At 28.0% G+C, this 27,328-nt stretch overlaps 3 protein-coding genes across 3 annotated transcripts; 1 reads left to right on the plus strand and 2 right to left on the minus strand.

Moving 5' to 3' along the window:
- Positions 1 to 384: 384 nt before the first annotated feature.
- Positions 385 to 5,396, minus strand: LOC123298779 (transmembrane protein adipocyte-associated 1 homolog). Its single transcript, XM_044880876.1, has 5 exons — positions 5,299 to 5,396; positions 4,934 to 5,229; positions 3,183 to 3,440; positions 2,477 to 2,660; positions 385 to 1,992 (listed from the first exon to the last, which is right to left on the minus strand). Exons 1-5 carry the CDS (start codon positions 5,394 to 5,396, stop codon positions 1,677 to 1,679), a joined length of 1,152 nt encoding a protein of 383 aa, XP_044736811.1. The 3' UTR covers positions 385 to 1,676.
- A 3,395-nt stretch (positions 5,397 to 8,791) lies between these two features.
- LOC123298103 lies at positions 8,792 to 14,531 on the minus strand. Its single transcript, XM_044880007.1, has 3 exons — positions 14,385 to 14,531; positions 10,066 to 10,454; positions 8,792 to 9,535 (listed from the first exon to the last, which is right to left on the minus strand). Exons 1-3 carry the CDS (start codon positions 14,449 to 14,451, stop codon positions 9,461 to 9,463), a joined length of 531 nt encoding a protein of 176 aa, XP_044735942.1. The 5' UTR covers positions 14,452 to 14,531; the 3' UTR covers positions 8,792 to 9,460.
- A 1,847-nt stretch (positions 14,532 to 16,378) lies between these two features.
- Positions 16,379 to 20,887, plus strand: LOC123298086 (enhancer of mRNA-decapping protein 3). The gene is made up of 2 exons (XM_044879990.1): positions 16,379 to 16,585; positions 18,960 to 20,887. The coding sequence occupies exons 1-2, from the start codon at positions 16,431 to 16,433 to the stop codon at positions 20,227 to 20,229; spliced, it is 1,425 nt and encodes a 474-aa protein (XP_044735925.1). The 5' UTR covers positions 16,379 to 16,430; the 3' UTR covers positions 20,230 to 20,887.
- The last annotated feature ends 6,441 nt before the right edge of the window (positions 20,888 to 27,328 follow it).

The raw sequence follows: 27,328 nt of genomic DNA on the forward strand, positions 1-27,328 counted from the left end.
TTTTTAAAACTTACTCGTAAACCAAATATTGCCTAAAGCTATGACTAAGATAAAGATTAAGTTTAATTTAAAATCCTAAAGTACATTTTAACTGTCCCAAAAACTGAACAAAACTTTCGCCATTTTCATGGAAATTTAAATAATATGTACATTAATTTGTTTATGAACGGTGATTTTTTAGAGAGTATATATAAATTAAAAACACAATTCAAGTAAAAATTTAATTACTTTACAAGCATTCATTCAGTATCAAATTTCTTCTTTTAATTTTGTTAATAAGACGCAGGAGAAAATAGTTAATATCAAAAATAAAAACATCAAGTTCAATCACACGCTGATAATAAATTTTCCATTAAGCTTACAAAAAAAATCATATATCGCATTGTTTGAATTTCAATGTAATCCAGGCAAAGATTCTTATAAAAGTGCGTCAACGCAATCTGGGAAATTTACTTCAAGATGGATGATATAATTGTGGTACTTCTAACTGATTGACAGAATATAAAACTTCCTGGCCACATCCTTTTCGAGAAAAACAAACTCAAAATTCCCCTCTTAGATCTAAAACTGTTAATACCTCATCAACCATTGATAAAGTAGGAAGTAGATTGAATTCTAGTGATTTTTCACCCCTTTTTGAACTAATTATGAATCTAGAATAAAGAAAACAATTCCAATTCGTACGTACACGATGGAAAACTCGTTTTTTAAGAAAAAAATCTTCGTTCTGTTGAGATGTGTACAAATCTATAACACGAAAAGTTACGAAGATTGTTTTTGAATGAATACTTTGAGGCCATGAATCATCTGGCGCTGAAAACACAGTTAGGGTAATACGGTAATCGGGCCAATTTAGTTTGAAAATGAACGAGACAGCGGACTTGCTTTTACGAGAATATAAAAAAGTATCGTTTCCTCAAGAAAATACTTCATGTTCTCAGTAACTACTGACTAGGATACTAGTTAATACTGACAAAACCTGGTTGATGATAAACTATCATCTTCATAATTTTAGGGTGTGTTTAGAGGACTATGGAATCTCTATTTCATGTTATTTACACTTGTTGCAGCCTTCAGGGAGTTGTCAAAAATAAATGTGGACTTTCTGTGTTGACTCTGGCGTCTATAGAGTCTTGTAGTTTTTTGTAACAGTACATCGTTTCATTGGAATACATTTCCGCCTCCAGATTACGAGATAATTCCAGGAGGATCCAGATGACCAATAGGTTTAAGATTTATTATTATTATTATTAATTTGCCTCATCTATGTAAGAGTTGTCGATAAGGTAGTAACAATTTTAATAGATATCAGACGATAAAATTTGAAAGTGATTTTTTCGAAAATGGGTAGCTTGTACGTTTTTATATTTTGCCAATCAATTACCGTTAGGAGGCACTACTATCTTATTCAAACCCCATTTCACTAAGTTAATAGATCTTATTGCATCGGCTTCCTATCTAAGCTGCCGAATGTTCAATTTTTTGTCTAGTAAAAAAAAATTTCTTTTAAGTATTATATTATATACATTATCCACCATGCTCAATATTGCTGGTAATTTATACCATTACAACGCAGTGACAGCACTAACGTGTACGAAAAGTGGAAAATTATTATCACGTTAGCATGTGACTAGATATTTTCAACATAAAATATGATTATAGGGACATAAATTAATTTATGAATTTTGAATAGAAAAATTTTGTTGATAACCATGTGTAGTGCCACCAATTTCTAAACTCTGATTGGATGTAATGCTATAACCAGTAATACTATCAGGACTTTGTAATGAAGCTGTATAAAGTGGATTGACTGGTGTTACACCACCTATATTAAATTGAGTGCTATCATAAGCATTTGGATTTTGATATATATAATCGGAATCAGTCTTTAAAGAACTAAACGATTGTTGATGTGGTAACGATACTGTATCATCTTCCATGTTATCATCCACTTGTGCCTTATAAGAGAACATTATTGTTGGTTGTGTAACTCTGTAAGTAAGATAAAAATAAAATTTGTAAAATAATAATTAGCTCGATTATTAAACAATAGATTCTTTCTTAAAAAGTTTCAACGATTTTAAAAATTATTGAAAACATTAAAAAATCAATGGGAATATGTATTCTGTTTTCAGAATAATACCCCAACAAATTTATTTTAAAAAAAGGTAATGATCCAGAAAAATTCAACATAAATATCTCTAAAGCTTGGAAAAAACCTCCCCCATCGATCTGAAAATCACGCGATAAATTAAAGAATACCCAAGGTCGTTAACTGCATCATTTCGCAAATATTTCGAGAACTTAATTAATACCTTAAAACGATGTTATTATTCCATGTTAATCCAAGACTGAGCAGTCTTTGTTTTCAATTTTGGTTCAATATCAATATTGGCCCGGTTATTATTCCCGCTATGGAAAAATCATTGTCATAATTTCATATTTACCTAACACTTAATATTTAATATAAACTTACCCTAAAAACTCGCTGAGGAAAGTAATATATACTAATGGTGTTAATAATGTAAAATAAAGTCCAGTTGTTACATCGACCACACATAATCCTTCTACAATATCATAATTTAACAAACCACTTCCGATTGATTGTACCAAATCCAATAAGAATAGCAAAAATATATAAATATAAAATGACTTCTTAACTAAAAATAAAAATAATCAATTTTATAACGACCATGGCTAACTCCATATGTACAGGAGGGTTTCAAGGGTCAAACCAAAAGTTTTTTTTCTGTGCCTCGCAGAATTAACTATTGAAAAATAGTGACTGAATATCATATTTTGACACAATACAATGTTCACTTACTCGAAAAAAATTTGAAAAGCTTACAAAAGGGCGCGCAAAAAAATAATTGTGTAAGTATAGGCGCATACTTACACAATATAAAAGATTTCTTTAATTCTTTAGAGATGTAGAGTTTCCCAAGCGATCTTTGCCTTCCGGAAAATAAGGACATACATTCAGCTCGATTTAATCGATCCGCCTGACCAATTATACTACGAATCGAGACTTTCGTTCTTATGTTAAATACACAGGAATGATAAAAACAAACCGTGATGTATGATGGCTCTTGTATTTGGGAATTACTAAGGCATTAAATAGTAAAATGAACATTTATTGACACCTCGAAAAATGAGAACACACAAATAAAAATAGGACTTACTAGGTAATGCTAATCGCTCTCGTAAACGAGTCCATGGTAATATAAATATCAATAAATATACGATAGTGAATACCAATGATGAACAGAACCAAAATAGCATTCCACCATGTCCATATAAATCAAAATCTTTAGAATGTATATGAAAACTATCATCGGGTAGAACAATTTCCAAAACACCTTGAATTATTGTGTACACCAATGATATAAACGTTGTTGCTATCAGCACATATCGTATGCTACTTCTGCTATCCAAATGACCTAGAAAGTATTTTATAAGAAATTAATAACTTCTCCAAAAATCAACAACAATTATACATTGGAGAGAGTGTCGAAAAATTCGGACTTCAATTAATTGAGTCGTTAATTATCCGGATTATTTTTTTCCCAAATTTGGGTTTAATCCTTACTCCTTACTAATATATAAATGCGAAAGTAACTCTGTCTGTCTGTCTGTTACTCTTTCACGCCTAAACGGCTGAACCGATTTAGCTGAAAATTGGCAGGGAGGTAGTTTAGAGCCAGGAGAAGGACATAGGATACTTTATTTTACTAGCTGACCCGGCAAACTTTGTTCCGACATCTATGATAAACTTATTGAACTAACATTAATTACGATGTTGGTGACATCTATGGTAAACTTATTGATAATATATGATGGTTACCTAAAAACGGATATAAGATCAAAATGATCACGTCATCGTACTTAGGGGGTAGGAAATAGGCAGAAAACTGAATTGAGTTAGTGATTTTTTTATGGTTTTTGCTGGGAGTAATGCTCTATCATGCCTAAACGGCTGAACGGATTTTGATGAAATTTAGTTAGGTGATAGATAGTAACCTAGAAAAGGATATGGAATATGGGGGGAGGGGTGAAAGTGGGAATGTTGCCCAGCAAAGCGGGTAGTTCACAGCTAGTCTACAATATTTCGAAGTATACAGTGTGTTCACAGTTTATGGTAACACTACAAATTTTAGCGATTTTAAGTCGTAGGAACTGCGGTCGGGGCATGATAGGGAATATTGAAATGCATATTTTCTGAAAATTTCAAGTTTGTAACTCTTGCTATTATAAAATTTTGAGCAATTTACTAGATAATTTTCTTGTAAATGTCCGTAATTTCAAATTTTAACTTGCTGTAACTTTATCAATTCTGTATTTAGATAAAAATATTTTAGTATTTCATTAAATTATACTATTCTACGGCTTTTTATTAGAAAACTTAATAATAACGGGTGTAAATTCTGTGTTGTAAATTCATTTTTTTTAAATGTAAATTATACATTGAACTGTCACCAATTGACAGATCATGTACTTATACGTCATCAACAGAGAGCGCCAAAAAACTGCGTTTAAATATCTCAAAATTAGAATGTATTTTAAATATTTTTTTTACACTTAAATATAGCATTTTTAAGCAGTATTTACATTTTTTACTTTGTTATAACGGTGTAAACAATGAATTAAAAATATTAAAAAAATACATGAATATTCCCTATTTTGTATTTTTAAAAATCTCCGTACTCTCTCGTCACGCTGCGTCAAAATTACAAAAAGGAACAAAATGAGACAAAAATTGAAATGAAATTTGGTATGAACTATTAACTTCACGTTTCCTCGAAGTACTCCACCTCCTCCTTCATGCCACACTTCGTTACGCTAAGCAATACTCCTGCCCCCTCCCGTTTGTGTGCTGTATTTTATGAATAACCCTAAGTTTGTATTTCTATTGAAAAATTATTGAAATATTTACCAAATGCTAAGCCAAATATCACGACACTCATTTCGGTAGCAAGTAAAAAAAATCGCACTGTGACCCATAATATTTTATCCGTAACACTACCAATTGGAGCAGCTGCATTTACTGACATTGATACACAACATCGTATTACGCTGATAACTACATTTGCTAATACCAGACCATAAAATGCCAAAAATATTGGACTACTTGTAGCACGTAACTTTAATCGTGCACGATTGAATCGAAACATTAAAAATATTAAAAATATCATATTAGGAACTAATATAATTATATCCCATAGTCGAATACTAAAAAAAAAAATATAAATATGATTTTTACAAAACTTGAACATTAGTCGAAATTTGTGGTAAACAAACCTTGTATTAGATAATTCGATATATAAAATTAATCTACAAATATGTTCGTTAGTGCTAGAATTCGATTCCAACATAAGATTCTCATCAAAAATACTCATGATTATTATTATTTTTTTATTAATTCATTAACATATCATATTCAAAAACATACTTCAATTACATTTTTTTTTATTTTTCAATATTCATTGATTGATCTCAAGTTATTTTCATTTGAAATGTCCTCTCATTGTTAAATAAACATTCAATAAAAATCGTAATATTAACAATGTATGTCGTTTTTTTGTAACTTGGAATATGTTTAAAAAATTATATCCAATATCTTGATATTATTATGAAACAAATGATGATCTATTTTTTTGTTTTGTTTTTGTTTTTTATGCTATGATCAAAGTATATAAAAACAAATGAAAGTAAAAACAAAAGAAAATTTTATTTTCACATTTGACATTACATTCATTCGACTTAAATATTTTTTTTACAGCTGTTTCTTAAAATAATACAGTTCACTACCTTTGTAACAGTATAATTTTAGTATCGCAGTTTGCTTGAGTAATTGTTTAGATGATTATTGGGGTTTTCTTAATACAGAGTGATTCAGTAAGATGGTGCACTGCTTATAAGGATGACGATTAATTTTTATTATACCATGCATATATGTAATATGCAAGGTATACTAAGTTGAGTCCCAAGTTTGTAACGCTTAAAAATATTGATGCTACGAACAAAATTTTGGTATAGGTGTTCATAAAATCACCTAATTTGTCCATTTCCGGCTGTCCGTCCGTTCGTTCGACCGTCTGTCTGTGGGCACGATAACTCAAAAACGAATAAAAATATCAAGCTGAAATTTTAACAGTGTAATTAGAACGTAAAAAGTGAGGTCGAGTTCGTAAATGAGCAACATAGGTCAATTGGGTCTTGGGTCCGTAGGACCTATCTTGTAAACCGTTAGAGATAAAACAAAAGTTTAAATATAAAAAATGTTCGTTATCAAATAATAAACAACTTTTGTTTTAAACATTTTTTTGTTAATATCACTGTTTAACCGTGATGGCGCAAATTAGGCGTAAATTTTATAGTATTTATGATTTGGGATTTGATATCAGTTGTGTATGTGTGACATATATGTATGTGTAATATGATACAGTTATCAACACTGTCTATGCATGGTATTTTAACAATTAACTCATTCAATTGTTTCTTTTCACTTGTTTTTAATTAAATTTTCTTACAAAATCAGAGATTGATAACATTTTCTTATCTAATTTATACCCTTTTCATAACATAAAAAGATTTAGTCAAATTAAATCATTTTTTTACGTACATTACAAATTCGTTGGCGTAGATGGTAAAAAATTAACCGTTTTCTATAAATAACGAAAATACCGTATTTTTCTATAGTGTTTTTGCATTTATAAATAAATTTGTGGATCATAGGGGTAAACGTAAGGGTCAAAAATACGCAAATCCGTGCTAAATCGACCGTACATCGGAGGATGGACGCATTCATGCATGTAGACTCCAGGCCACGAACCCATATAACAACGGCGTGAAACTTTTATGCCGAGCTATAAGCGCACGTGGCACATTATGGCGCCTTTCTAAGCGGGGTCTAGTCATCGATCGTTGCATACTTTCTATTGCGCATCAGGCTGTCTTCTCTCGAACGAGTTTTTTCAACAATTACCCTGTAAAGAATTTTTTTATAAATGAACTATATTTACAGGTAGCCCGACTGGACTACAAGTTTAGTAAGATATATCAATATAGCAAAAGTTTAAATTAATCAATTTTTTAATTTTTGATGTAGGGGATAGATATCTAAAGCCAAAATTTCTATTCTCAAATAATTTCGAGATCCCAATAAAATTTTCGGAGTCTGTAAGGCCCAAAATCAAAATAACGCTCTCAAGAAAAACAATAGAGAGTACCATTATTTATTTCATTAAAAAAACCATTCCCAGGGTTGAGGTGAGGTTGTATTCTTCTACATCGATATCTCTCAACTCAATCTTGTAAATTCAACTTGGAAAAATACATATGGCATTTTTAAGATATTTTAACAAGAAAATGATGTGTTGGTTGGATATAATAACTACTATAATGAAATGACAATCTTTCACTGAATCATTCTGTATGTTTACTTTCAATTCAGTGCTACAACCTATAGAAATTAAAAAATTTTTATTTGTCAAAATCAATTGTTGGTTTTGTTTTATCAAAAATTTATTATCATTTGTTTTATTTTTCTTGTTTGTAAACAGATTAAGTTTCCATTTATGTAAATTTTAGTAAAGAAAATGTTATCAAATTATTTGAATACGAATTCTTTTGGGTAATTTTTATATTTGTATGTTGTTCTATATATGTATTTAAAAAAAAATTTAATTATAAATAATTTAATTTGCTTTTATGATATTATCTAATTAAAAAAACAGATTACTTATTAATTAAATTAGTTGTTATATTTACTATAGTTTTAATTATGTTGGCACTCTAATAAAATTTCATTATATTATTTACTAGGAGTAAGTCATTGGTAAAATAACATCGAAAGTTTCTACACAAAATTCGAGAATAATTCTTATTTAAGATCATACTGAAACAATATGGAGCCTTTTAAGTCCTTTTAAATAGAGCGAATTTTGTGTACTATTTTCTTTATCTACATAACAATTATTAAATTTGCAATCATAACTTTCTAAGTTTGTTATATATATTTATTCATGCGTGGGAAAAATAGCCCACTCTAATTAATAAATAAATCCCATTAAACATTAGAAATTGGGGTACTCTTTTTATTAATTATTTAATTAAAAAAGTAGGTATCATAAAAATTACAAATGTGCATCGAGTTATATTTTATGATAAAATTAATTTATGTATCAATGAATAAATTTTAATTAGTATACAGTCAGTAATTTTAATTAGTCCTTGAATTGATTTCATGATTGCCTTTTAACTTGTAAAAGTATGCTGGGTTGGGTAATTTTAATTATGTTTAATAATGTAGTAAACAGTTTACGAAATCAAAAAAATAATTTAAAAATTAATCCAATCTAGTAAATTGCACTAAAACACAGTTAGCGGAACTTACTGACTGTTTTAATAAATCAGAACGTCCAGAGATCTGAAAACCTTGTAATGTTCGTGAACTCTGAAATTAAAGCTGGGGAGAGTCTATTTTCGAGAAAAAAGAAAAATGTTTTTCGGAACTTTTTTATGAAAATAATTGAATTACAAATAAATTAAAGCGATAAATAATTATCCTCGAAATTCATAAGTTTTCATTAACAAAAAAGTGACAGAAATTTTATGTATATCTCAAAACGGGCATTTCATTCGAGAAATGTCCCAAAATAAGGGTCAAGATCTTACGAGTAAAAATATTATCGTAATTTTCTTTAATTAGATTTTTTACAGCTGTATAAGATAAAATTTTTTAAGTTATAATAAAATTTCGGAATCCTGACCAGTCCATGAATCTTTATAAAAAGAGTTCGACTGTACTGTTAAAAGCTAACATATAGAAGTTAAAAACAAAATTTTTGCGATCTTGGGTTCTGTGGACCTATTTTGTTAGAAACATTTTTTTTGTCAACATCATAGTTTACCCGTAAACGCACTAATTAGGCCAATCACTAATAGTGTGATTTGTATGCTGTGAATGGTGTACCGAAACTTGCCGCGATTGACTGTAATGTTGGTTACATAATCATATACTGATTCGAAAAAATATCAGGATTCGTATATTTAAAAATATCGTAAAATTACTCAAGAAACCTAAAAATAGTAAATTTTAAGTCTGTAAAAAAGAAAATAATTTAACGTTTATTGAAGAAAATTAGCCCCAAATCTTGCAAAAATGAATATGCAAATAAATCGAGTTTAAAATTTTTTTCCCGATGAATCCGAATTTATGTGCTCCTCTAGCATATTATTAAAACATTGTTTACTTTCAATGTTATCTTAATGTAAAGTAATCACAAATAAACAGTAATTAATCAAAGCTAAAAAAAGGAAATTAAACAAAGATAATATGTGAATCATACAATCGCCTGATGTTGAAATTTTAAATATATTTTCAATAAAAACAAATGCAATTCTCATTATACGTAGTTAGCCAGTTAGATCTTCCAGTTTTGAATCACAACTAAATTTTTTACATATATAATTTTAGCTTATTCTGAAGATCCATTTCTAATTCGTAATTCGTCTTTGAACGAGTATAATCCACCTGTATCAAATTAATTATAAACATTATAAAATATATAAATTATAAAATAAGGGACCACATAAACGTTCAGTTTTTTCCTTTGTTTTTTTCTTTTGTGGTGTTATACACTCCGCAAAATTAAAAACGCGCCACTTATTTTGTTAAAAATATACCATATTTACAGACATGTAACTTTGTTATCCTTGACCCTTTTGGGCTTTATCAAAGCTCATTTTAAGGGCAAAGAATTGAACTAGAAGATGCTTTATTCCAATTTATTGTAAGATCCGAAGTGTTGTAATGAAAATAGGAAATTCAAGACTCGATATGGATTTGGCCACATATTAATTGCTTACTGATCGAAAAGAATTGACTCCTTCCTTCTACAGCCATGTACCATCGCTTAAAACTGATTTTCGATCTAAGAACCTTGCATACAAACACGGTCCAAAGAAATTTTTTTGACTACAAACAAGGCTCAGAAAAGTATTTGTATTTTTTTTCTATCAAGGGGAAAATTATTGAACGTTCATGGGCTGCTGGAAAATTACCATTATTACTGGACATTCCTTCTGTTTCAATAAATCAATTTTTAATTTCATTATACCATTTGGTGCTGAATGTGGCGTATTTTGTAGGCATACAACATTATCTAATGTTTCAATTTCTAATAATTTTGTAGAATCCTTATAAATTGTAATTCCATCAATATTTATATTTGGTATTTGATAATTAATAATTATTCGTAAGTTTAATTCTTTGGGTACAATTTTTGTAAGAATTGTTTTCATCTTACATATTGATTCTCGATAATTTTGTTTTGATGGTAATTTATTGAAACGTTTCATGTTACGTAATGAACTATGTTGAAATTGTTTATCGATATCAATACATGTTAATAGTAAATTCAATCGGGAATTGTATCGATAACGATCCATTCCTAGAATAGATGAAATATATTTAATGATTATAATTTAAAAACTGTAAATTTTTTTTCAAATAGAGCTTTGTTCTGTCATTTTTCGATCCTGGCTCTCTTATACGCTTCCTTTGAAAAAAAAATAGATTCAATAAGGCTGGCATTTCCACTGAATTACTTTGCTAAAATATGGAGGTCCGTAGACGAGACCTTAGGTGATCAAGGGAAATAGTCATTAGAAAAAACGCTTCACAGACGACGGAACCAAACAGGTCGGGAAGAAGTAATCCCCCAAAGAAGTTACCATTCTCGGACATATGCACTAACCTATAAACGCAGCAAAACGGACATACTACTGTTCAGCAATCAAAGCAAGATTCGAAGTTTTATACCACCAATAATGTAGGACAGACCACCAGCCTTGCTGTGAGGAGTCAGATATTTGAGAGTGATTAAACCCGAGATAAAACACATAAATTTTAGCATTGTTATTTCACTTGCAAAGAATATGATTAGGTTCGAAGTTTGACCAAAGAAAACGAATGTAGTACATTGGAGGATCAACTAGTTTGAGAGTCGGTACAAAAGGCGCAAAAAGAATGATTTGCCATACTTTCACCATCGCAATAACGAATATATTAGGAATACAGTGACATTATCTCAGTTTCTCGATTAAATGACTCGTTCACCTCGGCTCAGTAACGCAGTAACAGTGAAACAGTTAAAATGAAAATGCTACTGACCTCAAACATATTTTTAATACTTCTATATTTTGACCCGAATTCAAAAAAAACTGAAATCACATGTGCCTCATATTAAATAACTCGTTTCGTGTTTATCGAGGTGCAGGACTTTTAAAATTTATTTTTAATAGAATCGTTAAAATTTTTACAATAGTAAAAATTAGAGTGATTTGTATATCGATTTTGTAGAGCTGGATGGCCAACGTGATATTGGGAATTTTGGTACATGAAGTTGAGACAATAAAAATACATCTTACTTCGTAAGACCTAAAAGATTGAAATTATCAAAGTAGAAGGGTAAATACCACCTGATTACTTGCATATTAAAATGGGTGACGTGAAAAAGACTAAAAATAAATATAGTCACGTTAAAAGTAAAGTAAGTCAATATATTAAAGATATTAAAAACCAAGAGGCAAAACATAAAAGAGATAAAGAAAGAGAAAAAATTCATGAAAGTTTAAATTCATCTACAGATAAATCTGATACAAATAATGAATTATTAGACGATCTAGAATATCTCGAAAATGATTTATTAAATAAACAGCATACGATCGATGCTTTATTTGAAGAGCGACAACGATTACACGAGCAATTCGAAATGGAAAAGAATAAAGTACTCGAATTACAAATAAATTTTACAGAAAAGAAAGAACAAAAAATGATTAACAAATTGGATTTTGAGCCATGCGAATGTTGGCAAACAGACCAATCTACAAAACAAACCGCAATATCAAATTTAAGACTATCAGATTCAGTTAGTTTATCTGACATAGAATCCGAACAATATTTTAATAGTACAACCGATTCGACATCTTATAAAAAGTTACCATGTAAATACGCGTACTTTTATCAATGTGATGATAGTACATCTTATCAAGACTTAAAAATTAATAATAAAACACCTTCAAATTTTGATTCAACAAAGAGTAATAATTGTAAATTTACATATTTCTATCAAATTCCGAATCGTATTCGAAGTGGACAAAAAATTCGAAAATCATTGATAAAAACATTTTGTTTAGTGCATAATAAAAAATTAGATGTATGTTCCGGTGGCAATAATACAACAAATCATTACTATTTGAATTCAATTTATGAAACTTATGTGTATGAGAATTCAAAAAACCATTCCAAACATCCTTCGGTAAGAATAATTTTAAACTATATTTTATACTAAAAAGTATAAAATAATTAAATTATTATAATTGTAATGTATAATTTTATGTTAACAAGTAAAAAAAAACCAATTGCCTGAGTTAATTGTTGAAATACCCTGTGTAGACAGTGTCGAATACCAGACGTTATATTGTTTTATAAATAAGATAAGCTTAAAAAAACAAAAACATTTATGTCATATAAAATGGTAAACTTCTGGCCACTTTTTCGAAATTTCAAAAAAAATATTTGACCCTTTTGTATTGCCCGACATATTTGCTATTAAATTAGAATCAATAAACTAAGTGTTTGAAGTTGCCTACAAATTTTCAACCTTCTATCTTGTATAGTTTAGCCTAATTTGCACCTTCACAGGTAAACAAAGATGTTTATGAAAAAATGTTTTAAACCAAAGTTGTTTATTTTTTATAAGGAACATTTCTTAGATTTAAACTTTTGTTCTATCTATTTAGTCTTATCTACAGTTTACAGTTTTTGAAGAACTATAGTTTTTTACTTCTTGAACACCCTACAAAATTTTCAGCTCGATATCTCTTTTCGTTTTTAAGTTATCGTGTTTTCACACAGACAGACAGACAGACGGGTGAGCACACAGAATTGAACTAATTAGTTGATTTTATGAACACCTATACCAAAATTTTGTTCGTATCATCAATATTTCTAAGCATTACAAACTTGAGAGTAAATTTAATATACCTTGATATACATTTCATATATAGGGGATAAAAAAAAGCGTTGGGTGCCATCACCATCAGACGTCACCATGAGAATGCAAAAAGAACACTTCGCGCTTTAATAACATTAAACTTTACGTTACTATTATAATACAGTGGAACCTCGATGACTTAAATCTCAATAACGTAAAAACCTTAGTACCTAAATTAATAAATTTTTTTCCTCCCTTCCCCTCAGATCCAAAAACCTCTTTTACTTAAAATAAAAAGCCTTAATAACTTAAACGAATAATTTTGACATTGGACCTCAGAAACTTCTTGCTGTATATTAAGTTTTATTAATTAGGTGCTTAAAAAATGTTCATAAAAATTTCATGGCCTCCCTCCTCCTTCAAAAATTTTCTGGATCCGCGTTTTTAAATCATTTCAAGGCGTAAAGAAATTGAATTTAGATTGTGAGAGCTAAAAGTATTTTTATTTAATTGCAGATCAATTATTTGGATGAATGTATTAATTTTGCTCAAGAAATAAATTTACGTGTTGGCACAATAAAGAAAATTCTTGAAAATTTATGACATCATAGGTGTTACACGTTACATTCGCTAATTCCGTATAGTTTTCTTGTAAACTAAAATTATTATAATTAAAAACAAATAATATTAATAAAGTTATTTATATAAAAAAATAATTTATTAATTTAATATATCCTGCTCTAGTGAAATACTTCCAAACAATAAGGAATATTCATGTATTTCTTTTATATTTTTAATTCATTGTTTACACCGTTATAACAAAGTAAAAAATATAAATACTGTTTAAAAATGCTGTAAATATATTAATAAAAAAATATTTAAAATACATTATAATTTTGAGATATTTAAACGCAGTTTTTTGCGCTCTTTATTGATGACGTATAAGTACGTGATCTGTCAATTTTTGACAGTTCAATGTATAATTTACACTTTAAAAAAATGAATTTATAACACAGAATTTACACTCGTTATTATTAAGTTTTTTAATAAAAAGCCGTAGAATAGTATAATTTAATGAAATACCATATAAAATGTTAGTAATTAATATCATACAGTATGTCAACAAATTTGACAAGCACGTACTTTGAGGTCACGTCCGTATAAAAATTTGAATTTCCGTTTTAGAAATTTTTTAATGCCCTAACTGATTTTGTACTTTTATTAATTAATTTTAAGTAATTAAAAAGATATTAATTACTAAAATAATCGTTTAGTTGAAATGTCCAGTCATTAAAGTTACGGAAGAAAAATATTTGAACCAAATTTAAATTTCATGAATATTCCCTATTGAAATATGGAAAAAGTAAAATTTTGAAAACTTACCTTCAATTGATTTAACAACATCTGGTGAAATTTCATTGATTAATTTTTCTGATTTAATACCTAACATCCATAAAGATAACACTATATCAATTAAAATCTGACTTTTCTTTGTATAAATTTTCAAATTATTCTTAACGTGTTCCGTAATTAATGCCTCAAATTCATTTTTATCTAAAATTTCGTACCCTAAAAATGATATACCCCATACAAATGTTCCAACGTCTTTACAGCGAATAGGATTATTTTGTTTCAATTCATTTAAACAATTATTAGTAATTATTTCCAGTAAATTATTTTCATAGAATGAAGCCGTACCATATAAAGCTAATACATGACTATTAACACAAAATGAAAAATTTAAATTTTTCGTATAAAGATTATTTGCAATATGCTTTAATAAATCGGTATTATAATATCGATTATGCCTCATACATTTAATAATTGTCACGAAAATGTATTCATCTTTAAAGATACTTTTGTCATTTAGGACAAATTCATTAATTCTGGATAATAAACGCTCGTTATGGATGTAAGTACTAGTTTTAAATGCTGATAAGCAAATTATACAAAAATCTTCAACTGTTAATCTTTGAATAAAATTTTCATCGAAATTTCCAATTATTGCTTTTAATATTTGTTGAACTTTTTTATTATACTTTTGAATACTTAAATAAAAAATATATTGCAATAATAATTCATCATTTGTTAATTGATTTCCACTTGTTTGCATTACTTTCCAATAATACCGCATGTTTAGAATTTTTTCTGGTACGTATTTCATTAGACCATGAATATTATTAAATCTTTCATTTATGCCCATTGTTGGAAAATGAATAGTTAATTCTTTATCAATGTTTTTTAAATCATATGCGCTTATTATATTATTTTTGCTCATGAAAATATTTGAAACAATTGTATTTTTAATGTTTAGTTTGTTTTCGAAATAATTTAAAATTCGCGACTGTAAAGTAGTATTTTCAGTAATACCACCAAAAAAATGTTTAGACGAATTTTTATCGTATTGAGTTTTTAGATTTTGAAAATGAAATGTTTTTATTGTAAATGTAAATGTTTTAATTCTATTTCGATTGATTTTTAAAATATAGTTTAATATAATGACCATTTTCAAAAATTTATTCAACTCAAATAATTTTCAGGTTATTTACAGGAAAGAAATCTGATCATGCCTTAGGTTGCGTTCTATTTTGCAGGATACTTCACAAGATTATCACTCAAAATTTGATGCAGCTGGGCAGATTTTCAGATAAATAAGCATTTAGTTATTGGTTACATTCAATTCTATGAAAAATCGATATATTCGAGGCCCCACTCATATGAAAATTTACATCAAACATTATAGATACAAACTATCCTTTCATTATTGATCTATTGTATTTCGACTCTGATGAAATTATTTTAATTTAAAGGATCAATTTTCGATGCATTCACTTTGTTTCCTCTTCGACTTTAGTTAACCGAACTTTATTATCACCTAAATATTATACCACTCACACTTCAAACTAATCTGACTGATAAAAGAGGTACCATTTTTCTCTACATCTAGGTAAACTGTATAAATAATATACTTTTTCTTTCATTAATATGTTTCACATTAAAAATTAACATTAAAAAAAAATGAAATTGAGCAGTATACTTCAATTTCTTCATACATGTTTCTCTGGCTTTCACAATCTCTGAGTATCAAATATGTTACGCACTTACATAAGTACAAACACGAAAAATGGAAAATATGATCCAGAATTAGTGAGTTTTCAAAAAAAAGTTCATTAAAATCGAACAAAATTTGGACCAAATATCCAAAAATTGATACATACTATTTATTCGAAGATCAGTATGTATCAGTGATCAGAGTATATATCGCGCAAGAACACACTCTTTATATCTTATTTTTATATTTTGTACAATAGCTCAAAGTAAGTCACCAATCTATTTTAATGTCAAAATAATAAATGTTAAAAAAAGTTAACATATTTTCAGTCGTTAAATATTTTCTTATAATTTTTTTAACTTAATAATACAGTAGAAATGAGTCCATGGCTTGGTTGTAGTGTTTCTATTCACTGTGGTGATACTTTAGGGACTTATCAAGGAAAAATAATAGAAGTAACAGATTCAACGATTACTTTAAATAAGGCTTTTAGAAATGGATTGCCATATCCTCGTTCAGAAGTTACTCTTAAGTAAGTTAATTTTTTAATTTAATTTTATGTGAAAAAAATAAATAAAGTAAAAATTAAACACATGGTCATTCAACTTCGTACATGCTGTATCTTGTTTTACAACGAAGAATGTTCCAGAATGGTTCCTGTTTAAAACTGTTTAATTTTTAAATTATTGGCCCGAATTTTCAATCATTTCTAATCTTATGAATATTTATTTCCTCCTAACTTAAGAAAAAAAGCATGTTTAATTAAATTTCAAAATTTTCCAAAAGATGTTATCCTTGCAGTCATGAGTGGAAAATTTTCATAATTGACAGTTTTCCTTACTGATTGTTAGTTTTATATTAATTATAACCTTTTTGATCTTTTCTCATATTTTTATAAAATAAATATACCTTTACCTACTTTTACGGTTCCTTACCGACTTAACCTACTTTCGGTAAACACATTTAACTTTGTGGATTTTTATAAAAACTCTAGATCGATTTAAATGAAGTAAGTTTATAAAATTGTTCGTTTTCTGAAATTAAGCAACTTTTGCAAATATTTTTCATAAACTTTAGAAAGCCACAACTACATACAGCTCAAAACTATGACATTTACGAGAGAAGGACCACAATCTTTTATGGAAGTAAAACTGAAAAATGCATTAAATAGCAGTTTAATTATTGACTAAATGGCGCTCGTGTACTATCAAGGTACGATAGCCCGCTTGTCAATGAAATCATTTTACCAGGAACTCGTTATTTTCGGATTAGAACTATCTACCTTTACTCTTTAGTTAATTTAACATACTTTAAATGAAAACCTACCAATTTCAGCTTTTAAAATATAAACTCAAAAATATTATAATAAAATAATATTATGAATAATATAGTCCGCGGGACAGCACCCTTTTTGTTAAATTTCGTGAGTAGCTTCCTTTTGGCGAGTCTACCAAACTTTCTCTCTACGACTTTTTCGAAAGTGCTGCGTTTTCAAATAAGCATGATATCGTCATATTTAAGCTATCGGTTTAAAAAAAACGCAGCAGTGAATTTGTTGGACATCATGACTACTTGATAACATTAATAATTATTAAACAATAAAATATTTTGTCCGATATGTTGTACTCAAGTAATTTTGTTTTTTAATACATAAATAATTCATTTTTGCTGAATCGTTTAATAGTTATTAATGTTATCAAGTGACGTTATCAAGCTCATTTGAAAACGCAGATGTTTCTAAAAGAGTCGTAGAGAAAAGTTTGGTAGAATCGCCAAAAGGAACGAAGTTTTAAGTAGTATTGATCATTTAACAAAAAAGGAGTTGTCCCACAGTCTAATATATTTAGCTTACAAAATATTATTTTTAAGCAGTTTTGTTTGAAGACATTTCATGTTTTTGGCCAAAAAAAAAAAATCCCATTTCACTAAAAAGTATTTTATCAGAAACATTAAATGAGCGGAAAAATATGACTTTACTGATGAGGTCTGCTGCTCACGAAATTTTATTTATTTGTTAAAATTTGTTTTTTTTTATTGTAAAATTTTTTTGTCTTTTATTCTTTTGGGAATTCGATTTTAGACAAAGTAAGGAGTCGACTTCGGAATCTAACAGAATAAGCTGAATATTTGAACCTTTATTTTAATAGTACAAATGTTGTCCCAAAAGTCATATATGTCAGCGTCCTTAAATATTCAAGGTCAAAAGTAGAAAAAAATCAATTTTTTGAGAATATCTCGTTTCCTTTGCCTTTAATCGTATTAACATTTATGATAAAAGTGATAGAGGATAAAATTCTCTACAAATTTCGTTTTTTATACGTTTAATAGTTTTTGAAATAGAGAGAGTTCAACACTACGTACCTTAGGGTCAGCAGGGTCAATCGTGAATCCCAGTCTATTATACGATTTTTTTACTTTATTATTAATTAAATACTACTTAAATAATTATTTTAAAATACCTTATATTTATAAATATTGACCCTGCACTCAGGTACGTATAAAAAAAGGCTTCAGACGAAATTTGTAGAGAACTTTATCCTCTACGACTTTTGTAATAAATGTTAATGCGATTGAAAGCAAAGGAAACGAGATATTCTCAAAAAACTGATTTTTTTTCTACCTTTGACCTTGAATATCTAAGGATGCTGACACGTGGCCACATATGACTTTTGAGATAACATTTGTACTATCAAAATAAAGGTTTGTACAAATATTCAGGTTATTCCGTTAAATTCCAAGGTGAAATCCTAAGATGATTGGACTATATCAATTGACCTACCAGTAATATTTCTTTTTCAAATTGCTAAAAGCTGTATTGTTAGTTGAAAAATCTAACAATATTACAATTTAGATTCTTGTATAATATTAATATTAAATAAACTAAATAAAATTGTTTAATTTTTCAGTTCCAGTGATATAAAAAATATTGAAATTATTGAAATGGACTCATCCTCTGCTGAATACATAGAATCTGGACGAAGTATTGTTACTGTTGCAAAACCTATTCCAAAACGTGCCAGCAAAGTAATCAACTTAAGTGATAGTTTTTCATTAAATAAAAATGGAATCTCACCACCGAATAATACAAATCCAATAAACAATAATACGAACAATACTAATACAATAAAACAAAAACCAATTGAAAGTCCAAAAATGAGTACCGATTTTTATGAATGTGATACATTTAAAAAAGATAAAAATCGTCCAGCACGTTGGCGCAAAGGATGGAAAGATGAAGCATGCTTCGGTACACCTTTAGACAAATGTTTAGAAAAAGATTTTGATTTTGAAAAAAATTTAAAATTATTCAATAAACAAGCAATTTGGGATGAATTAAATGCAGCTCAAAAACCTGATGTAGTTAGACAGGCTGATAAAAGAACACATATGAAATATCGACATGATGAAAATATCATTGCCACATTGCCAACGGTGTTCCGCGAGATAGAAGTAGCTGTACCTGATATGAGAGAGTATGTAACTGATTCGGGCTTAATTGTTCCAAGTATCACTTCTGATGTACGAAATCGATTACTGACAATTGCTGAACGATATGGGTTTAGTTTTGAAAGACGTGCAGAAATATTGGGTCGAGCTGCAACAGAAATGGTTTTACAATTACTTGGAGGTGGTTATCGTCTTAATCCGCATAATGCACATCAAGCACCAACAGTTGTGGCTTTATGTGGACCGCATAAACATGGAGCAGTGGGTTTGAATGCATTAAGACAATTAGTTAGTCATGGTGTAAACACAGTTGCTTATATGTCGGGTCAAGATTTATCCGAAGAAGTTACGAAAGAATACAATTTATATAAATTAACTAAGAACAAATTTACAAGTAAAGTTTTAGATTTACCGTCAACAGTTGACTTAATTATTTTAGCTTTATGTGAAGATACGGATAATCCACCGTCTTATCCATTATTAAGTGAATGGACAAATCAAAACCGTGCACCGGTTTTAGCTTTAGATCCACCGTCAGTTGGTACACCTGGAATATCTACAAAATTTTCACTAGTACCAGTTTTACCACTTTCTCATTCACCCGATAATGGAAATATTTATTTATGTAATTTAGGTATTCCATTAAAAGTGTTTGAGGATACTGGCATTAAATATAAATCACCATTTGGACCGAAATTTGTGATACCATTGCATCCTAACGATACCTGAATAATTTTAGAGCGAAATTTTCGAACAAAATAATGTGATTTTAAGATATTTGGATACAAAAATTTTACTTACAAAAATATGCCACCCAATTTTTTTTTTTCATTTTTATTGAGTATTTTGTTTGGTCACACGCTAGCGGGTTTTTAATAGTTAATTTTCACCTGCGATTTATATTATTGTAATTATCGCGGAAATGTACTTTTCTTAGACTCGATTCCCACCCATTAAAATAACTATTTTTTATATAAGTTTTGTAAATAAAGTGATTTCTCTCACTAAGGGTAAAGCCGTTAAAAAAAGCTGCTCTATCAACATCGCCCTGTATTTAAAAAAGAGAATACCCTTATTTTCAAGGTACAAATAATATGCTGTTCGTGTGAGCGAAACATAAAAATGTTAAAAACACAGTAGCGTGTGATGAACAATTATTATTATTAGATTACTTTTCGTTTTTCTTCAATTATTTATAAAGTATTTATCTTGGATAGTCTTTCTTTAGTTTGCAATTTAATTATACTCAAAATTCTTTAGTTCGATTCGAGACATATTTTTATATGCATGACTGATGGAATGAATACCAGTGGCGAATCGTTTTAAATTATTTAATGTCGATTTTATAATACGCATTTAAGTACTTAATTTTGTATTTATTGATTTAACAAGTCGTGAAAATTATATTTTTATACGAAATAGTATATATACAGTTTATTTTTTCTATATTCTTACTTTTTAAGTTTTTCAGCCATTTTAAACCCAGATACTCTGAAACGGTAAAAATTTATTGTAATATTTTAGATAATTTTGTCTTAAAATATAATGAATCACTGAAATTTTTTCACTTATTTAAGGATTTTACTAAGAATTTTAAGTTAATTTAATTAAAAATATTACTTTTAACGAATTTCTAAGGTAAATTTTCGTGATAAATTAGAAAAGTGTTTAATAATAGTGAAAATCTGTCCGTTAAATTTTAAATTTAGTATGAAATTAAATCCCTTGTTTGGACGTTTGTACTTGTTAATTTTTTAGCAACCAAAAACAACTAATTACAAATTCTTTTGACTCGGATCTATTAATTCTTGTCTTTTTATACCTTTATTATAAATTTAAATAAAATAATTCGAGTGAATGAATCATACATTAAATTATTACTTATTAATTCTTTTAGGGTGAATTAATTTATATTGAAATGAAATCCAGTTACGGATCTAGGTTTTGCGAAGCTTACCAAGAAGTTAAGGGCACTTCTGTTTTTAGTAGCTCCGAAAATTTTGTAATTATTTTTTTTACATGCAACTTACATTTGTTTGTATCTTCTCTTATAATTGTAATTTAATATTTTGATTACGTAGCAGATTCAGTTTTCGAAGTAAAATGTATGATCGTTTTTTAATTCGGTGCTCAAATTTTAAAATCTATTATTCCTAATGCAAATCCGCTTCTAATGAAGCCAGTCTCATTTAAAAACAAATTCAATTTATGTGTGCTAATAGTTCAAAAATTGTTTGTCTTATTTTTATTTCTATTCATTTTTTCAATATAAGTTCGCTGATTTCGTTTACGTATGTTAAATAAACTAAGTGCTGATTAGACTGATTAAAGTAAATTTTAAACTCATTTATATAGAGAGCTTTTTTGGGATGCTACGAAAATTAAAAAAAATAAACTCTGTATTACTTCACTAAAACATGCTTAATTGACTATCCACGATACATACCTTAAAGGGCGCATTTCGGATCTCTAATTATGTTTTCTTTTCTCTGATAAGATGGTGATTTTCTATTTTTATTTATATTTGCATGGTATCTTTTATTTAAAATGTCCGAATTAAAGAATACAATCTTAATTTTAAATACAAGGTGAGGAACAACCTTTCATTTTTGATACATATTTCAAAATTTATAAACCTAGATTAAATAGTGAATAATTAATTTTTAAACAAAAATTGTGATATATTTTTCTAAATGTTCAGAACAAAATAATGTGAAATATAAAATATCTTCCTATTAAATTTTACGATTTACAAAACAACGATTGAAATAATCATCTCCATTTCTCACATAAAAAAAGCAATAAAAAATTTGCAATTCCATTTTCTATAAGAATAATTTTTTTTCTTTTTCAACAATATTGATGACAAAGTATCTTAAAATATTAAAATAGTTTCTGATTTTTTTTAAAATATGATCGAGGAGTCATATGAAATACAAATTTAAAAAATGAGATGTAAATTTCTGCTAATATATTGAAAACGAAAAACAGATCAATTTGAGAAAAAAATGTCTTGCCATAATTGAATAATTAACACTATTTACTATTTATCAAAGAATTTCGTGCACTATTTTAAGGGAAACATTTTTTAAAAGGCATTGAAAAAATTTCTATACAAAATTTACACAAGATAAGCACAAATGAAATATGTTACGACTTGTAGCTTGTGATTTATTATTTAATTAGCCTAAATCTCACTTTAGTGGGTCGAGGGAATCCGGAGATATTAAAATAAATGTATGTGAAATATACCAATTAATGGTTAATAAGTCTCCCAATTAACAATATCCTTTTTACTGTTTTAGTTTTGGCCCAAACCGTTTTTAATATATATGCTAAGTAAATTTTCTGTATTATCATTCAAAAGAATATTTCCAATTAGATTAAAAATAAGTGGAAATAAATTATAAATCGCTTCTGGTTATGAGGACTAGAATATGAACATTCTGGCAGCGAGGCATCTCGTACAATTTTTGTGCTATTTTCTCTAGTTTTTCATTCCATTTCTTCTCGTTTATCGAGTCACGAGTGTAGATTGTTCATCTTTGAATTCAGAATCGGAATACTCCTCGGTTATATTTTTAAGAGATTGACTGTTTTGCTTTTGGAAAGTGGAATTTTGTATAGGAACATAAAATATAAATAATTCAACTATTGTAAATGGAATGATTTTTAGAAAATTTTATGTAATAATTACAACCTAAAAAAGCTTTAAAAACTTGTTTGGTTTAATTGAAAATTCAGGAAATAAGTGTAACGCATTTTTTTAATGCAATTTCGATTATAATGAAGTTAGCCAATTTTATAACATAAGCCAATTTTTATTAATTTTAAGAAAAATTTTTGTTATTATTGATAACAGACACGTTTTAAGTGTCTAAATTTAGCCTTACTTATTGACTATATCTACTCAAATAACGGGAAATAGATAATTTCCAGAATTTTTAAATTAAAATAAACGAAAATATAAAATCAAATAAAAACTCAATGAAATACAAACTGTTTTCTAATAAATTTTGGTTCTAAGAACCTCCATTTTGGCACTGAAATATTATTTTTATACCATGTATATTAAATATATGAAGGTATACCAAGTTTAGTCCCAAGTTTGTAATGCTTAAAAATATTGATGCTTTGAACAAAATTTTGGTATAGGTGTTCATAAAATCATTTAATTAGTCCATTTTCCGGTTGTCTGTCTGTCTGTTCGTCTGACAATTTTAATGACCAGTGTGACAAGAAAAAAAATGTTTGAAACAAAAGTAATTTGTGTTTATAAACTAAATATTTTTTGCCTTAAGAATTCTCTGTAAGCCTCATCGATTTAGTTTTTGGTCTCTTGTATACTACCATTTACCCTTCACCAATTTTGTTCAAAAACAATAGGGATCTCATTCTTTTTATGTTATGGGTATATACTGAATTATTTTATCAACTGCAAAATGATGTAACCTGTAGAGCGTTTACAAAAGAAGTTGGATACACGGAAAAAATTTATTTTAATGTCCCTCCTCAAAACATGAAAACTTATGGAAAATTCGAAATCAATTTTTTTCACAACCAATATTTTTACCTCAAAAATAGCAAAATTGAATTTAGAGGGACCTTAAATATGAAAACTCATCAAACATTTGAATATTTTTTTACATGATCATACTTTACCTCTACTAAGAAAAAAAAGGAATTTCCGACCAAAGTTCGTGTACACTAACATAATCGTTCATGTTTCCCAAAAAAAGCTTATTCTGAATGTTTTTTTATTTTATTTTGAGTACATCTTTTATAGAAGCTGTCTCAAAAGTCGCCTAGCCACGGAATAAAAAATTGCGACAGTGTTAGTCGATAGCTTTTGGTAATACTCAAATACTCGGTCAAGTGACTTGCCGTACATTTAGAAATTAAATAAAAAATGACTGAAATATTGACTTGTATCAAAAATAAAAATTGATTCACTTCAAAAAAAAAAAAAAAAATAGTTGATTCACCTTGTACAAAATGAAAACGTTGTTTTTTTTAAAAAATATTATGATTTTATTTCTTTCTTTTTTTTCTGAAAGTAATTTATTTGTAACATATCATGATATTCATTTTAATTGTTACGTCTGAAATATACTAATTTGGATGTTGAAAAAACTATTGAGTTTTAGTGTCTCCAATGAAGACATTTAAATGCAAAAGAAAATTGAATAGTAATTTTAAAAAATTTATAAAAAAAAAAGTTTAAAAAAAATATAATTTTAACGTTCAAATGTTTTCAATGAAGGCTGGCCATAATAACAATATAATTTATAAAACATGTAAATGTATATTTTTTTTAAAATACAATTGATTTATGAAAATTTTCTGTTTTGTAATTTAAAAAAAATTGAGATGTTTCAGCATAAGGGATTTTCCAAGAGTCAGATCGACCCGGCGGCGTTGTTTTATGGGAATGCACTCTTTACAAGTTAGGGCAACGTTAATTATCGTCGATTAACCTGATTTTTATACAATAAAATATAGGGCAATAGGTTGTTTCCAATTAAAAAAGAACAGCAATAGGCATTTGGATGTTAAGAAATATTACATCTTTTTTTATTACATTATTGTACTGTGAATACAAAAATGTTGTAATAAAAAAAATATAATTGTTTTTTTAAATATTTTCCCATAGTACATCAAGTGTGAAAAAGTACATAATTATACGCATTAAGCAACGTGTTTAAGAAAGATACTATCATGTGTTTGCTTTTATGTGTTTGTAGCTATAATTGACTAATGCATTTGGTCTCTACTACTACTATTCAAAAACCAAATGCATTAGTCAATCATAGTTACAAACACATACAAGCAAACATATATTAGTATTTTTCTTATACACATTGCTTAAATGTACTCTCTTTCACTTATAAATGTACTATGGGAAATGATTTAAAAAACAATTTGTATAATATTTCTTAACATCCAAATAGCCTTTTGCTGTTACAATTTTTATTAAAAACAGTTATGTAGCCTATGTTCATTTCTAAATAAAAACCAAGTATAATAATATAAATCGACTCTAATTAACGAAACTCTAACCTATTTTTATTGAAAACAGCCATTTGACCCATATTCATCCTCTAACGAAAAACTTTCTAATAACGAACAACTTTCTAATTGTGATTAATGGAAAGAATAGCTTTCAATAAACCACCAGCTTGAATTTTTTGTTTCGTTCAGGCCGCCTTAATCCTCTTTGAAGCCACTGTTGTGTATGAACCGTAATAATCTGGGTTGTGTCTAGGTTCTGTGTAATACAAAGACCTGTATATGAAAGTGTAGTACAAAGACCTTTCAATAATTATTCAAAAGTAAATTACTGAGTTAGTTAGGAAATTTAAATAAGGACTTTGAATCGATTGTTAATAGTTGAGTGCAGAAAATATATCGGTAAAGGTCTCTGGTTGAGTGCTATGCTAACACCTCAAAACTGAACTTTGTCCTTAAATGTATGTAACATAACAATCGATTTATGTAAATAATACAATCAAATTGGAATCGAACGTCATGATTATTGCCATTTTTAATATGCGTAACTCACTGATAACAATGTGAACAATTACAACCAGAACAATGGTATAATTGTATTTGTCATTTTACAGCTTATGAAATTATTTTGTAGTTTACTCTAAAATGCTGCAATTGAATTACACACGGGTTCTTTTTATACTAACACACCTGATGAAGTTCTGGTTGAATTCAGGATACCGATAGCTTATCAACTGGCTTGAGTTGTCTACAATTTACATTATAATTGTATAAAAAAAAACGGCGGATTACAACAAAATAAAATTTAAAATTTCGAAAAAGCGTTTAAAATAATTAATAAAACAGGCCAGTCGTCTTTTCGGGAATCATATTTCATTAAAAAAATCGTTTATTTGACTTGATAATGCATCAAGGATGTACGAACACCAAGAAAATTTCAAATAAAAAGCTTGATTTGTTTATATGAAATTGGACTAAACCTAAATCAATTCTGAAAATTTTGGAGGCGGAGTGATCTTTGTCAAAAAGCGCTACTTGATAAAGATGAAAGATATTTATTTTCTTGGCTTGAATAGTTTTTGACAACTGTCCGAAACAATAGCAAATCGATGAAAAGGCCTATTCTATGAATGTCGATTGATGACTAAAAAAAATTCATTTTTGTTTTTATGTACTGTATATTATAAATGTGAAAGTACGTTTAGTTGTTTGTTTGTTACGCTTTCACGCAAAACTACTCAATGGATTTTAATGAAAATTTACAATAATAAAGCTCATACATCGGGATAACTCATGAGCTATTATTTAAAAGTATATTAAAAAAATTAAAGCTATTTTTGATATTTCACTGCGCCATCTATGAATATATAAAGCATAAAGATTTCTGTAAAAAGAGCGAACGGGATACAATTTATGGCCATCTGTTCAACCAGGGTTTTCTAATCGAAAAGCGTTTGCACAAGATTTTTCTGTACTTAAATTTCTTTGGAGATTTGACGATTTTAAGTTTTAATCATCGGATAGATTATAATCCTGCTCTCAAAAGATATAATTCGATATGTCGAACTCTGATTTTCAATATTGAATATATTTTTATGTGTTGTTGAAATAAAGTAGTGTGAATATAGAGGTCACATGTACATAGAGGTAACAATGTTTAAATGTTTGTATAACAATTGATTTTATTAACTCGAATTTATATTCTTATTGATATCGATTTATTATTGATAAATTTTTGATGTCGTAAAGAAGTGGGATAATTTTATACATGAAGGATAAATCTTTTTTAAACCCTAGAGCAACGGAATAATTTTATTTA

Source organism: Chrysoperla carnea, chromosome 4 (assembly GCF_905475395.1).
Source record: "Chrysoperla carnea chromosome 4, inChrCarn1.1, whole genome shotgun sequence".
NCBI classification, from domain to species: Eukaryota; Metazoa; Arthropoda; class Insecta; order Neuroptera; family Chrysopidae; genus Chrysoperla; species Chrysoperla carnea.